This window comes from Oryzias latipes, chromosome 20, assembly GCF_002234675.1.
Source record: "Oryzias latipes chromosome 20, ASM223467v1".
In the NCBI taxonomy this organism is placed as follows: domain Eukaryota; kingdom Metazoa; phylum Chordata; class Actinopteri; order Beloniformes; family Adrianichthyidae; genus Oryzias; species Oryzias latipes.
The window spans coordinates 7,218,541-7,232,688 of NC_019878.2; the positions used below are offsets into that span (position 1 = coordinate 7,218,541).

Here is a 14,148-nt window from a genome sequence, read left to right on the forward strand (position 1 = left end):
AACATTAGGTGTTGCTTAACTGCACAAAGCCACTTTTCTCCATGGCAGAATCAGCGGATTTACATTGATTGTGTGTAAACTATTCAAAATAACCAAAAGCAAAAGGATTTTCAGCTCTAACAACAGGGCAGCTGCAACATTACTTCTGTAAACCAAGTTTTAAAGGTAGAGGTAGCATGCACAGTGTTGTCTCCTAACACTGCCCTTGGTTTTATGAGAGAAACACTGTAAAGTGGGAAGTTTTCCCACATTAACCCGGGTTAAGTGGCCTGACATTTGGATCTCCTGTTCTGACAGTTAATGAGGATAGCATGTTGAAGCCGTTTCAATCCGACTGATGAAGTCAGCTTCATCATCTTACTACATGGTGCTGGAATGAAGTAAGCCAGCTAATGGACTAAGAGCATTAGATGATTAGGTTAACCTACACACTTCCACAGCTTTAAAGCAGCATTAGGCACACCTACGATGTACTTTGTTCAACAGTGTTTATAGAACCATGTGCTGAACTCAGCTGAGTCGTTTGTCAACAGTCACGTGGTTTTGCTCCAACTTTTTCAAGTGCAGTCACCATCCTGTTTCCTGGCAGGTAGAGTGTCCTCCTCAACTTCCTCTTTCTCCCGATATAAAGCTTCCTCCTTGTCTGTAAGGTCTCAAACCTGTGGAAACACTTTACAGTCCGTCTGCGGTGGAAATCTGAGCCGTTCCGATGCAGACGAGGCTATCATGTGGTGATTAATGGAAGTTTAGACTAATTGCTGGCAAGCCAATCAGCAGAACCTCTTCAGCACTCCTTTGCAGAGCCAGCTCTTCTCCCTTCCTCCCTTTCTCTGCCTTCATGTCCACTTCGAACACCTGGGAGGAAGCAGCTGTAGGTGGTGATTACAGTTCAGAGACTCCAAAATAACCTCTCCCCCTTATTGCCCGCTCTCTCGTGGCCGCCCTCCTTCACCCTCCTTTTCTCTACATCGCACAAACAACAGATGTAAGGAGTCTAACCAAACACAAGAACAACTCATATGAATTTCAATTTTCATCTCCCACTCTCCCAGTTCTTGTGTGTGCAGTCATGTATGTAAAATGACTCATTGGTTCTGGCTGGCTCATCAGTATGGAGAGGGCTGGGCTCAGCTCTCACAGATGAGCACCAGATGAATAATGTTAGCTGCATATGACCACCCCTCTCTCCACCCACTGCCACTGTGTGTGTGTGTGTGTGTGTGTTTACTGTGCCGAAGCATGCATCAATCACACGCCCAGATCCTTTCAGCAAGCTGCACACACACTTTAAAACACTAACACACACACAAACACGCTGCGGCTTAGAGTTTATTAAAAGGCTGTCACCGATCGCTTTGACAACATCTGCACACATCACAAAGTGCGACTCCAGCTGACTGCATGCAGGGAGGGACCATGCCGCTCTATGTGTGCATTTCTTCAGCTTCATGGTTGGTGACCAAATAAACAAACGCTACAAGTGTCGTCTTCCAAAGATAACACAGAGACATTGTAGAAATTCACACACAAATGCTATGATTCATAGCCCAAAAGGAAGCTCATCCTTGGATAGAGCTGTCTTTCTTCCACTTTCAGTAACATCACCACAAATGAACAGGAAGACCAGTGTTCAGGGTCACGCACTGACCGATGGAATTCCCCCAGAACAGCACAGACCCAAAACAACCAGAACCTGTGGTACTCATTGTAGTGCCGGAGTTCCCCACAAAACTAGTCTGAAAAAGTCCTGACCCATTAAATGTTGGCTGTTTTCATCAGTGACCTCACATTGAGGACGACATCACATTGAGAGGCCAACCTAATGATTGCTGAAATCATCCAGTTTCCGCCCTTGTTGGGCACCGTTTGCTCAGAAAATCCCATTTGGCTTCAGTATTTAGCCTCTAACAGCATCATTTGCAGTAAGATGGATGAAACAACACCCAGCAGAATCAAACCAACAACCAGTTAAAAGCGCCACTGCAAGATTTTCCTCTTAAATAAATGTGATCATTCTTTTTTTTTTTTCATTTGGCTCCCCCTGTTTCCTCCGTCCTTTCAGAAGCAACACCTAATTTTTCTCTGTACAGTGGAGAGAACAAGGCCAGCGTTTGACTGCAGGCCCATTTACACAGATGCCAAAGAGGAATGAGAGATCTGTGCCTATTGATCGGCCCAGCTGGACTGTCAATACTCCCATTTAAATTCTGACACAGTCAACTAATGGTTTCCCTGGGCTGGCAGCAGCCCACGCACCATCCCTGCACCGATGGGCGTAATGGACGAGAAGAGCCCCTACAACACATCAGTGCTCCACTGCCTGTTTTTACGCATAGCCTCCAATGCTACATCCAATTATTAATTTCTCCTCCATGATCAATTTTCAAATGGTTGACGTTTGGGACGCCGTCCATACGTCACTACCAAATCCAGAAACGCGCCTTTACATTGACTTTTCAATGAAAGTGGTATCTTAAGCGAGTGTTGCTGTGGTGTGAATGTAGCTTGAGAGTTCATAGATCACCGCTGCGCTTTTTCTTCCAGGGGCCCTTTCATCTTTTTGTCCTAAGTCACGGTTACCGAGTCTGTGCAGGGGGCAGCATGCTGCTGCATGTGACCTCTAAAGCCTGGTTCACATCCCTACCTGCCATGTGAACAAACAGGAATCCCTTCCGGCCTTCTATTGCGGGGCAGATTTTCAAAATGGTCAACACAACAGGCAGCGCCCCCTCATGGTCGCTGTCGCCCTGGAGGTGGATGTAGTCCAGAGAGGAGGGGACTGCTCCTGATCACACGGGGAAAGGCCACTTTGCCCGAGGGATTAAAGAAGGGATGATGAAGATGGTGGTGGGGGTTTGGACCCAAGTGACAAAAGAGCTTTTGTGGATCTAAGTTTAGTGCGTTAACCCCTTTCTCTCCGCTCTCCACATGAGTAACAAGAAGGCACTGTGACAGGGCGAGCGGCGGCCTCAGGCGCCGTGTTTGATTCTGCGCTGCGTGTCAGAGGTTGTGCAGGACGCCTGGCCTCTGGAGTCTTGTGACAGCGCTGACGTTCAGGAGTTGTCAGCTGTTGTCAAAATGCCACAAAGCACAGGATTTACCAAAAAAAGGACGGGCTTTCTGCGCTTCTTTGCATGTGAGTGTCAGAATTAGTGCAGCCACATTAAGCTGTCAGCATAGATGAGGGCTTCACTGAGGTGTGCTGACCTGCTGATCCCTGGAAAAAAAAAACTTGCAACTTTGTCAAATCAGGTATAAAAACATAAAAAGAGCACTTGTAGGTGTTTTCCGCTGCCATCGAATGCGTGCGTCCTTGTTTTTAATGTGTCAGGTTACTCCCGGGCTTGACTCGTCCATCAAACCTACACACATTTTCCCCCCTCAAGCGTTTTGCCTCTCATTCCTCTCTGCTGTTGCACTTTCTTGTCATTTCCTTAATTGTCGCACGCAGCCGCCTTTATCTCAACCTTAACTGTCTCTTTTCCCCAGCTTTCATCTCCTAGTCTGCTCTTTCTTTCCCTCATCTCTGACAGTTTGTGACACTCCCTCCCTGGGGCTGCTATCAGCTAAGAAGAGCATCACATGTGACAGGCCAGCTTTGTCTTTTTAAGCCATTAGCAGCTCCTCTCCTCCTCCCACCTTTTTCCATCCTTCCATCTCACTGTTTGTCTTTGCTGTCTCTTTTATGGGACTGTTTGCACATAGTTTGCTTCTAACCTGCGACCTTTGTATTAATTTACATAAAAAGCCCAAACTTTGGTCCAAAATTCAAAGTTGAAAAATAAGCGCAATAGCCCTGACCTCCTCGATGATGCAGGGACGTTTGCATGCAGGTAAGCGGGGTTTGATGAAAAGTTTCCAGATGGAGCATTGTTTGGCCCTGCACCTCCCAGCCTCCCTCTTCATATCCCTGTGCAACTCTCCCTCCTCTGTCCTCCTCCACAGTAAATTGTCAGTCCTAATACAGGCAGGAATGTGCAGTCACCTGCTCCTAAAATGCAACAGCCCTGTGCTACACTAACCTAATATAGACGTGCACCACACAACCTGGTTGGATAACAATGTTGTTGCTCATTGTGTGTTTTTTTAAACTCCCCTGCTCACCGGTGAGCCACAGTTCTACCATGTGGAAATGTGAGTCACGTTAGGCAATTAGAGTGATTTCTGTTTTCAGTCTTGCATTACTTCCCTCGCTGCCCAACATCTCTGACCTCAGTCCCAACAGTTCAGCCTGCCACTTGTTGATAACAAGCAATAACCTCTGCTCTGCATGCATTTGCGTCCCACCCTGATGCCGCCGCACACGCGGACGTGCACGCTCTCCACTGTTTCCACCAACCCGACCTATGGTTAGTGAAGAAAAGCAAACAAGCTGCATAATGAAGTCTGATGCTACTGATGTGACTGACTCTAATATTAGCCTCCACTCAAAAAGTCAGGCCGAGACACGAGTGGAGAAGAGCCCTGTTGTGGTGCCACCCAGCCTTCAGAAGCCATCAGTGTGAGCATGGCGGCTGAATGGAGTCAGACAGCAGAGGTGACAGGGACGCGCACGGCACTCTCTGATAAGAGCTGAAGGCGGCTAACGCTGCAGCAGCTGCATTCATGTTTGTCTGCCTTTATACAACGGCAGATGTGTTGTGCTTAACCTGGAGCAGAAAGGGAAACAACTGTTTACCCAGGTGTGTGCTGAGGGGTTTCTGTTCTGGCTAAATATTTGTGTTCCTCTTTTTACATATGTGTGTAGTTTTTGGTGTTGTGTCTCTGCTCAAGGTTAATTCCGGCACAGTTGAAGAGAGCAACAAGCGTAGTTTGTTCTGTTAAGTAACTGAGAAACGGGAAAACGGCGACAAATGAACCGTGAGGAACCCGAAAAGAAGAATAGAGAAAGAGAACAGAAGGAATGTAGCTGCCGGAAGCGTGACTGCAGGTTTTCTGGGTTTACCAGAATGAGCAGCAGATGTTTCCTCTCTTCACCTCACCTCCCTCCTCCTCCTCCTCCTCCCGCAGCATATCGTCCTCACTCACCTGCCCGTCCTGCATGTGGCCCGGCTGCCTCATGAGGACCTCTCAGCGCAGTCCTGCTGAGTGTTTGAGAACATGCAGGCCTCCTCTCTGGGGGGATGCTGGAAGTGGGCAGCGTTGGTCTTGGAGTAACTTTTGCGTTCACCAAGGGAACAATCTGATGGTTCGTTGAGGCCATCTGTTGTGAATTCTCAGCCTAAGTCATGTGAGCTCTATAAGGACCGGGCCGGCATGCCAAAGCTGTCTATTAACAGCTCGGCATAGAGACCACACGCTCTCACTTAGGTGTGCTGGTGTTATTACCTTGGATGGTACTGTCTCACCTCCAACATAAACAATGGGATCACTGTATAATTTAATGGCCGGGCCTCCGCTGTGAAGACACCCTCTGGTCCTATCAGCCCACCTGTCCATATTTAGAAGAGCTAAGAAAGCCCCGGCGGTCTCCAGAGCTGCTGCGTCCAGTCAAACTGCATGTGTTTGGCTCATTAACATGCTCACAAGTCAGAGAGAGGGCCACTAAGCTTTGTACACAGTGCTGGGGGTCATTTGGGGCTCAGCATCACAATTAGGACAAAAGTGGAGCTTGGGAAGCACTGAAGACCCAGCCTTTGACTGTAAATGAGAACTGGGCCGAGTAAATGTGGCATCACCCACAGAAAATGACTTATTACCGGCTCCAACAAAAGTCAGTTCAGTCACTATATTTTCATGATGGGGATGCGGCTATGTGGGTGCCATACGCCGTCAGTAAGCAGTAATTGGTCCAAGTCGGTATGAACCTATGTGTACACCGCCCTCTGCCATTCACATTCAAGCGGCTACTTCCAATGAAAAGTCTATGGAAACAGCAAAAATGTGCTTGTCTGGCTTCTGCGTTCAAAACTCTCGCGTTCACGTGTAGCTATGCAAGTTTCTCTGAGAGTTTTCGAGCTCTACATACAAAAAGCGCTGCCATTGAACATGAAACTTTTACCAATCAGGGACTCGGATTTGGAAATGACATCTGGCGTCTCTGTTCATTCACAAAAGTGCAAACTCTTTAAAAATTGATAATGTCGGAGAAAATAATAATTACGGTTTGTGCTCATCTGGGAATATACGACAGCAAGGCTTTCAAAAAAAGCTGTGAAAGAAAAAGCCAAGAGCAAGATTAGCGAGTTTTTCCTTGTTTTTTCATTTCACACCAAGCATCTTTCGGCTGTAGGTGACACAAAAGTACTGGTATCGAGCAGCAACAGCCCAGTGTGAGCACCACACTACTCTCAACTACTCTCACCAATCAGGACCTGTTGGTAGTCCACGTTCGACGTAAGACTACATAGGTTTCTGATTGGCCAGTTTAAACTTTGAATACATTTCACTAGAGACAAATTATCCTGACATAAAATTAGGATAGGCAGGAACATGTTAAAAAGGGCATCAGAGTAAGAATGGCTATTCTGACTAATAGACTGAGTAACAGCTGTGTATTTCTCTAGGAAAATCTGGGATTTTTGCTTCTTGAAACCAGAGGCTACTTCCTGTTTGGAACGCCAGGGGGAGGAGTCACTCAGTCCAGTTCTCATATACAGTCAATTGACACAGTGCACGTCAAGAAGTTTGACCTTTTATTTTTATTTTTTTTCAGAATTCTATCATCTTTGAAGCTGATGTTTTTCTCTTTGCCTTCACTCATGAACACTCTGGTCTCCTTTACTCTTTCACATATCGTCTTAGATTAAGACAACAATGGCTGTCATTAGCAACACTGTTGTCCTGAAAAGAGTTGAAGATGAATGATAGCAGGGGCTCATTAGTTTACATGCTGAACCTTGATCAGCATCATTATGCAGACTAAGGCTCTGTCTTGCCTTTTCCATAACTGACCAGTTACCTCTGCAGGTTTTGATCCCACAACCTTACCCATTTGTTGATTTTGTGAGTTCCGCCCAAAAAACCTACTGCGAAGGGAATATTTGAGATCAGCAGAAGCTGTGTGTAGTACTGCAAGAAAATGACTAATTGTCAGGACTGTTTGGGACTATTTTTGTCCAGATCTTCTGCTTTTTGGCATCCCTGTCCAATGACCATGAATCACCTGATGTTTTGACAGTGAGCGTGTTTCTGCACAGATCTATAGAAATCCAGTCTCTGATAGTCATGGATTTCTGGAACGGACCTGACTTTGTAAAGGGCTCTATTTGTATTTACAGTGTATCTGTGAAGTGCAGTTAAAGCTAAACATCCTTGAGAGTCTGGAGCTGCCAATGAGCGAGTCAAACGTGAAAATCCCTGATTCTTTTGTTTCCTTATCAGGACTGGAGTTGACCTTCCTGACTCCGTGGGAGGACGGCTGTTTGAGGGGGGAAAAAAAACATCAGTTTTACCTCAGCACTGAATGAGGCGCCTCACCTTGAGACAGGATACTTGAGGTTTTGAATGGCAAGGCTTTGTTTTGCTTTGGTTTGAGTTGGGTTTTTTTTGTAGTGGTTGGTTTCCCTGAGAAAACGGCATCGCAGAGCCACAAGGGCAGACTTTCTGACGACATAGTCGGTCATCTCGAAGGATGCCTGTGGTCGTTTCTGCCTGTCTGCCTGGTCCTGAACACTATGAAGAAACGTGTGGCGCACCTCAAAGAAGGAGCCTGTACCAAGGCTAAAGATAGAGACAGGGGAGAGGTAGAAGGGCAACCAAAGAGTCGCTGCTGCTCACAATGAGTCAATCTGTCTAATCGCAAGCAGAACACCAGCAGACTTCACAATACGTGTCGGTCAGTTGACTGAAATTAGTAGCATGGGGGAGAGCGCAGCCTTTGATCTGTCTTTTCAAGAGCCGAACTCGGAGAAAAGTGTTTTGGTTTGACATTCCAGACATACCTCCCACACATTCGGGTGCAGAGCGGCTGGTCTGCTCATAAGAAGTATAGGTGTAGATTTCTCACCAAAGTCCCCACAGGTGATAAATCTACAGAAGGGTGTTGATTTCTCTAAGACGTTGTTGTTGTTCACAGTCAATATGTGCTTCTCTGAGTCCAAAAATCCTTCCTTCCACCTGAAGGATAACTTTGGTTATCCCTCTCAGCAATGATTGTGTCATTTCTGAAATAATCACTTAGGCAGACATTTACATACTAAAGCTTTAATTATATCAAGTGTTTGTGTTGTCCCAGGACTCAAGATCAGCATCAGAAACATGGCTGAAGCCAGTACGGCACCTCATGTTCCACTCTGCTGACAGATCTGTTTGCCAAGCTGACCCCCCCGCATCCCCAATGGGGAAATACTGAACCTGTTTTTGGACCAGCCCAGATACTTGTCCATTCTTTTGGTAGTAATTGATACGGGCTGGCAGGTGTCATAACAACCCAGCCCGTGGCTGCTGCTGCCTCATGTCAGTGGGGCTAACATGGAGTCCATGGACTGTCTGGAGAGGACGGTTCTGACCCATGGTATGTGTGTATGTGTGTGTGTTAGCTTTGGTGAGGTTAAAGGTCAAACACATGGACCTTTTGAAAAATCGAGTTCATTTTCTGATGGAAAAATATTCAATAAACATATAAATCAACACCAGTTTGTTGTATTTTTGACGTCATGAGACTCATTTTGAAAATTTGGGGCTCAAAACTGAGTCTGGACAGGGATTCATCATTTTAATCAAAACAAAGTGTTTATTTTTATTACTATTTTATTCCAAACAAAGTACGACCTAATGGTGTTAAAAAATAAGGAACTGGTGGAAAGTTTAAAAGTGAGTAAACTATTGTAAATTTGTTTTACCTTTAAATACATCTGGTACCTAAAATAATAAAACTGAAAGACAAACTTTTACACATTGAAGATATTGCACTTTAGGGCCAGCCGACAGACCTAATGAAGATGTGAAATTTCTTAGCGATCTCCTCCTTTTTGACCCCATTCCATGGGATCATACTTTTCCACATGGAAGCATCCTTAATCTATGGCCTGTTTTCACAACAACTCCAGGCTGCTCTGAGACGTTCCTGCATCGCCTTGCGGAAGGTTGTTAAGAGAAAACTGTAAATAAAAGTCCTGCAGATCAATCTATTGACAGTTCGGTCATTGTTGCCTCGTTGGGCAGGTATCTGCAACAGACGTCTGTCAGAAGGTTTCCTTCTGTGACAGTGCTTTTGTGTTCTGCAGCTCCTGTTGTTCAGGACATTGCAACTATGCAGAAGAGCTCACTTTGAGAAGTGAGCTCGCCACCTCCTCCACCTTCCGAGGCTTTCTGTCTCCGATGCGTAGGAGTCATCCTCCTGTTGTGTGCTAGCATGCTCGTGCTAATAAGGCCAGCTGTCCAAACGCTCAGCCTGCTCAGCCAGAAGGGGCTGCAGCCTTTGTTGATGCAAGGTGTTACATCTCCTGCTGGAGCAAACACTCTTGTCTCAACACCACCAAACATTTGGCACAGGAAGGCCGTGTCTATTCACCCCATCACACACCGCAAACACCACCACCATCTCTACTCTTTCTTCCACCCTTACATCAGCTTTTGTGGTCCCACACTGTTGCCACCTCCAACGGCACACACTAGAACATCCATTTTCTCTTTCAGCTCTGTAGTTGACTGTTTTCTCCTGACAGTCCTAGGGTACACGGTGTCGTCTTTGTAACCTTTGACCTTAACTCCACACCTGAGTGACCCCAGACATCCTCCCAGACTTGACGTCTGTTCGACAGGGAGGTGTTGCACCCTGTTTGGGTTGCTGATTGCACAATGCGTCACCTGGAGGAGAAACTCTCAGACAGGAGTGGAAGCAAGATGACTGCAGTTCCTCATGTGGTGTTCTATTGTTTTGTTGACTCGTTTATTAAAATGTATCCTCAAGTTTAAACAGCTGTTCCATTAAAAAAACATCACATCTACAGGGACTAGCCTCTAGCTGCTTGTTTAAAAATTAGTTACAAGGGAAGGTGTCAGCTACGACTAAGCAGATTGACCTGATCATCTGTTGGTAAACCTGAAAGTTTGTGACAGAACAATGAAAATACTCTAAAGGTATGGTGGATCGGCCCTTCTTTTCTCAATATATTAATACAAAAAACAAAAAAAAACCGAAGGAAGTAACCCCCGTCAAAAATAGATGCGTACAGACATTTTAACACCAAGTGTCAAGCATGGTGGGGGAGGAGTAATGATTTGTATTGTGTTGGGTTGACCTTAGTAGATTTCATTGTCAGTGATCCCAAATGTGGTCATAAAAAAGGCCAAGAAGCAAATACAGAACATAGACTTCAAGATTTAGAAAAGACAGAAGTTTGACTAAAAAAATCTCCCCTGAAATCTGAACCCGATCTGAAATTTTCTTTAGCAAAACGAAAAGTAAAATGATCAAAACAAAGTTACAGAACAGAGCATCTGACCCTGAGCAACTAAGTCCTCTGTCTTTGGTTTCCAGGGTCTGATTCGGGAGCAGTACCCCAAACAGAAAAATGCATGTGAAAAAATATCAGCTACTGATAAGATCCTATATGACTATATGAGACAATTATCTAACTTTGTCGAGATTCGTATTTTTTCAAGTTTGGGTTTTGCTCTTTTCAGGATCACTTTTTACTTTTGAATAATCATAAGGCACAACGACCAGGCCCACTTTTTGTAGTTCACATTCACGGTTCACTTGTTTGATCCACACCAGAGTCCAGGTGAGCTTTCACACCTGCCAAAATGAGCGGGCAGCTGGAAGACAAACACCAAATGTGCTCGAGTGAATGCATTCAGTAAAATCACAACCAGCTTTTGTGAATCCCAACCAAAATTTGGAGAGAGCATGACGTGGACAGAAGCAGAAACCCAAATATAACAATGAAAACACTGAGCTTCAAAAATCAATGGGAAGATTCAAAAAAGGTTCAAGGATTAAGTCAAAATTCAGACGTCATTTTAAATGGAAATGGATTAATACAAAAATAAAACTGATGCAGAAAATGTTCTTAGTGGGTTCAACTATTTCTTTTCAATTTCGACTCTTGAGTCTTTAGTTTTGGCTAAAGATGTCGCTTTTAGATCAGTGAATCAGATCAATTAACCCTTGTGCTATCTTAGATGACCCCACCCTTACATTGACGTGTTCTCCCTACCATGACAAAGGTGGATAAAGGCACAAATTATGAAATAAATGGAACTGTAGTCGAAATGAATTGTTACACCCCTAATGGTGAAGCAAAGTGTTTGAAAATGGTGTGAAACTAAAGTTTCTTAGAAGTTTCAACTATTTCTCTCTATTCTTGGAATCTGTAGACTATATTCTCAGCAGTATTATGTAAAAATGAGATAGAAGTTTTTTTTCACCTCCTCCTGATGCAGTTTGCGTTGAGTTCTTGATTGCTTGATGACGGTGTGTTGTGATAGTCATCTAGTGTCTCATAGTCACAGTTTGGGTCTAGAAGACCCCACTCCCAATTTAAAGTGCTTAGAATAACACAAGGGTTAAATACAGGGGATTTTGTGTACCACATTCAAGCCTGTATGGCCTCAGCAGTACCAGCAGCCGGTCTCTGAGTCTGCAGCCAGCAACAGCGTTTACATCATGGTCGGTGAAAAACATCCAAGTGAAAGAAAGCTCTCCACGAAGCCCTGCAGGATTTCACAGCTGCAGCACTGCGGTGATGACCCCACCAACAGCTCGACAAATAACAGAGCTTCTCCCTCCTCCTTCGTCACCTTTCGCTCCCTCCCGCCCCCACACCTCCTTCCTCCCGCCTCCCCCTCAGCCTGAACCCTGCGCGTCTACCGAGTCTGAGTGAATACCAACCGGTTGTAATGACCTGCTCGGTGCTGGGAGAAGGAGAGAGACCTCAGCGAAACAATCCTCATTGATTGAAGGCTCACAGCTCTCCCAGATACGCCTCCTCCGGAGGAGAAAAAAAAAAAAACCACACACACACAAAAATTACAGCCTCTTCAGAAAGCGGTGGGCGAGCGCAGAAGAGAGGAGATGAAGTAAAAAAGTGAGGTGCTTTGTAGCAGCAGCGCATGTTCAGCGAGTGTGTTTTGGGGCTGCTCTCACCGGAGAATTGATTTGGCCTCCGAGTGGATCTGTTGCTCTCTCTGTGGAGCGGAGGGATGCTGGGGGGGGGGGGGGGGGGGGGGGGGGGCAAGTAACACAGGTGGAATTGAGAGATGGAAGAAACAGGGTGGAAATGAAAAGAAGACACAACAGCGCATAAAAACACACAGGAGCATCAGAAGCAGACATTCTGTGAGGAAAATGTACTCTTGGTAATAATATGTGTGTCCTGGCTCCTGCAGCCCATCACACAGGCGACCGGATCACACCAGCTCCCACACACACACACACACACACCACTCCCAACCTCACACAACAGTTGTGCATGTGTGAATTTTCCCTCTTCCTCTACAACACCAAGTTTGCCGTCACCGTTTGATCCGTTTATTCCTCTGGTTTTACTGCGCTGGGCCATCAGAAGCATCAAATGCATTACTTCTAATAGGTCCTGTTCACTGGGTAGTTATTACCCGGGAGGTTTTACTCCCTCCAGTTTTAACAACCTCTCCCCCCACAGGGGTCATTTCTAGTTTCATCTAATCTATTTAAGTTGCTTTGCGCTGTTTAATTGGTGTTTCCAGCTCCGTGGTCCGTCTTCCTCCTCGAGCGGCGCCTTTAATAGTTTTGACATTTAAATGACATAGCACATATATTTAACCTCGCTGGCTCGCAGCCTTTCACATTGAGCACTCATAATTAAGAAGCAGACGCAGCACACCTCCCATTATCTTTGCGCCGCACTAAACCTGGCAGCGTCCCCACTTTGCTTCAAAGACTGATTCAGAAAAACAAGACCCCTGACCAGAACCTTTGTCTGTGTGCAGTGAGTAACTACAACAATGTGGTGGAGGCCGGCTCAGACTCAGACGACGAGGACAAGCTGCACATCGTGGAGGAAGACGGCGCCGACTGTGACGGCACCCTGCAGGACGATGAACACCAAGGGGTGCTCCAGTGGGACCCAGGTGAGACTGTTGCTTAGTTCTCAAGAAACGCATCATACAGACACCATGAGATTGTTTGCTTCATGTTAATTTAATTCAATTTCAATTCAACATTTGTCTCGATGGGCTTCGTTAAACACACAACTACCATATCGTTTGGAGTTAATTCAACGCCAGTGGTGTGACTAACTGTATACGGGTATATTTGTTATTTTCCTATTCACAACCAATTGCTCTTTAGTGGTTGTTTCCCACCAACAACCACTAAAGAGCATTGTAGATGTGTGTATTAGTATTTTCTACTGACAGCGACTCAGAAGAAGCGCCGTTCAGAACAAACATGAAGGAAAAGCTGATTGTTCTCCTGAACTTTATGATAGTTTTTGTTCTTCTTTTCATTTTTTCCCTCCTCTGACTAAATTTGATGCGTGAACTGCGTCTGAACGCAGCTTTACATCCGGCTTGGGGCCGTTTTTCAGAAGCATTGCACTTTTCTCCTAAAAGTACGACTTATATATGATTTTTTTGCTGCTATGACTTATAGTCCAAAAACCTGGTATCATATGCCGTTGGATTGGTGCTTTGACCCGACGATGTCAGGCTGTGAAACGCCACTGGAGGCAGAGCGGCTCTGACTGAAGCAGGAAGCCTGACATTCAACAGAGACAATGCTAGCGGAGGGAGAGACCTTCGAGTACAGCGGACAGCCAAGTGCCCAGGAAGAGCTTTACAGGTCTGCTGGGCACTGAAGGGACTGCCGTGAATTTTCTACCTCCAGCCGCATGGAAGTGACATCAGAGACGGCTGCTTACCACAGGAAGGGCTGACGTCACGCGCTTTGCCGCCTGCAAAACAATGGCAGGTGCTGAAGGATGTTTCGAGTGGGCTCAAGGCCTCTCCAGCGTGCAGCTGACCTCATGCCGCCCGCGAGTTTCCAGACAGTTTGAGCACCTTGTGCCCCCCCCCCAACCTGTCATTCATGACACGTTCTCATGAAAGCTAATTAGATGTTCAGGCACAGAAACATTTACTTCAGCGTGTTGCAGCTTGCTGCAGTGACAGATGTGTTAGGTGTGGGCTGTTATTTATGGAGAGGTCAAACCCACACGTATGAAAAGTGACATATCACTTTAAGTTTAGGGAGGGGCTCTTTCAAATTCCAGTCAAATG

General features: G+C 45.7%; 1 protein-coding gene across 1 annotated transcript in view; it reads left to right on the forward strand.

Moving 5' to 3' along the window:
- The window catches only part of zeb1 (zinc finger E-box binding homeobox 1), a 48,262-nt gene that overhangs the window by 19,635 nt on the left and 14,479 nt on the right, over positions 1 to 14,148 (forward strand). The window contains exon 2 of the mRNA XM_004080900.4: positions 12,859 to 12,999. Coding sequence (XP_004080948.1) covers positions 12,859 to 12,999 — 141 coding nt within the window. The remainder of the gene's footprint in view (positions 1 to 12,858; positions 13,000 to 14,148) is intronic.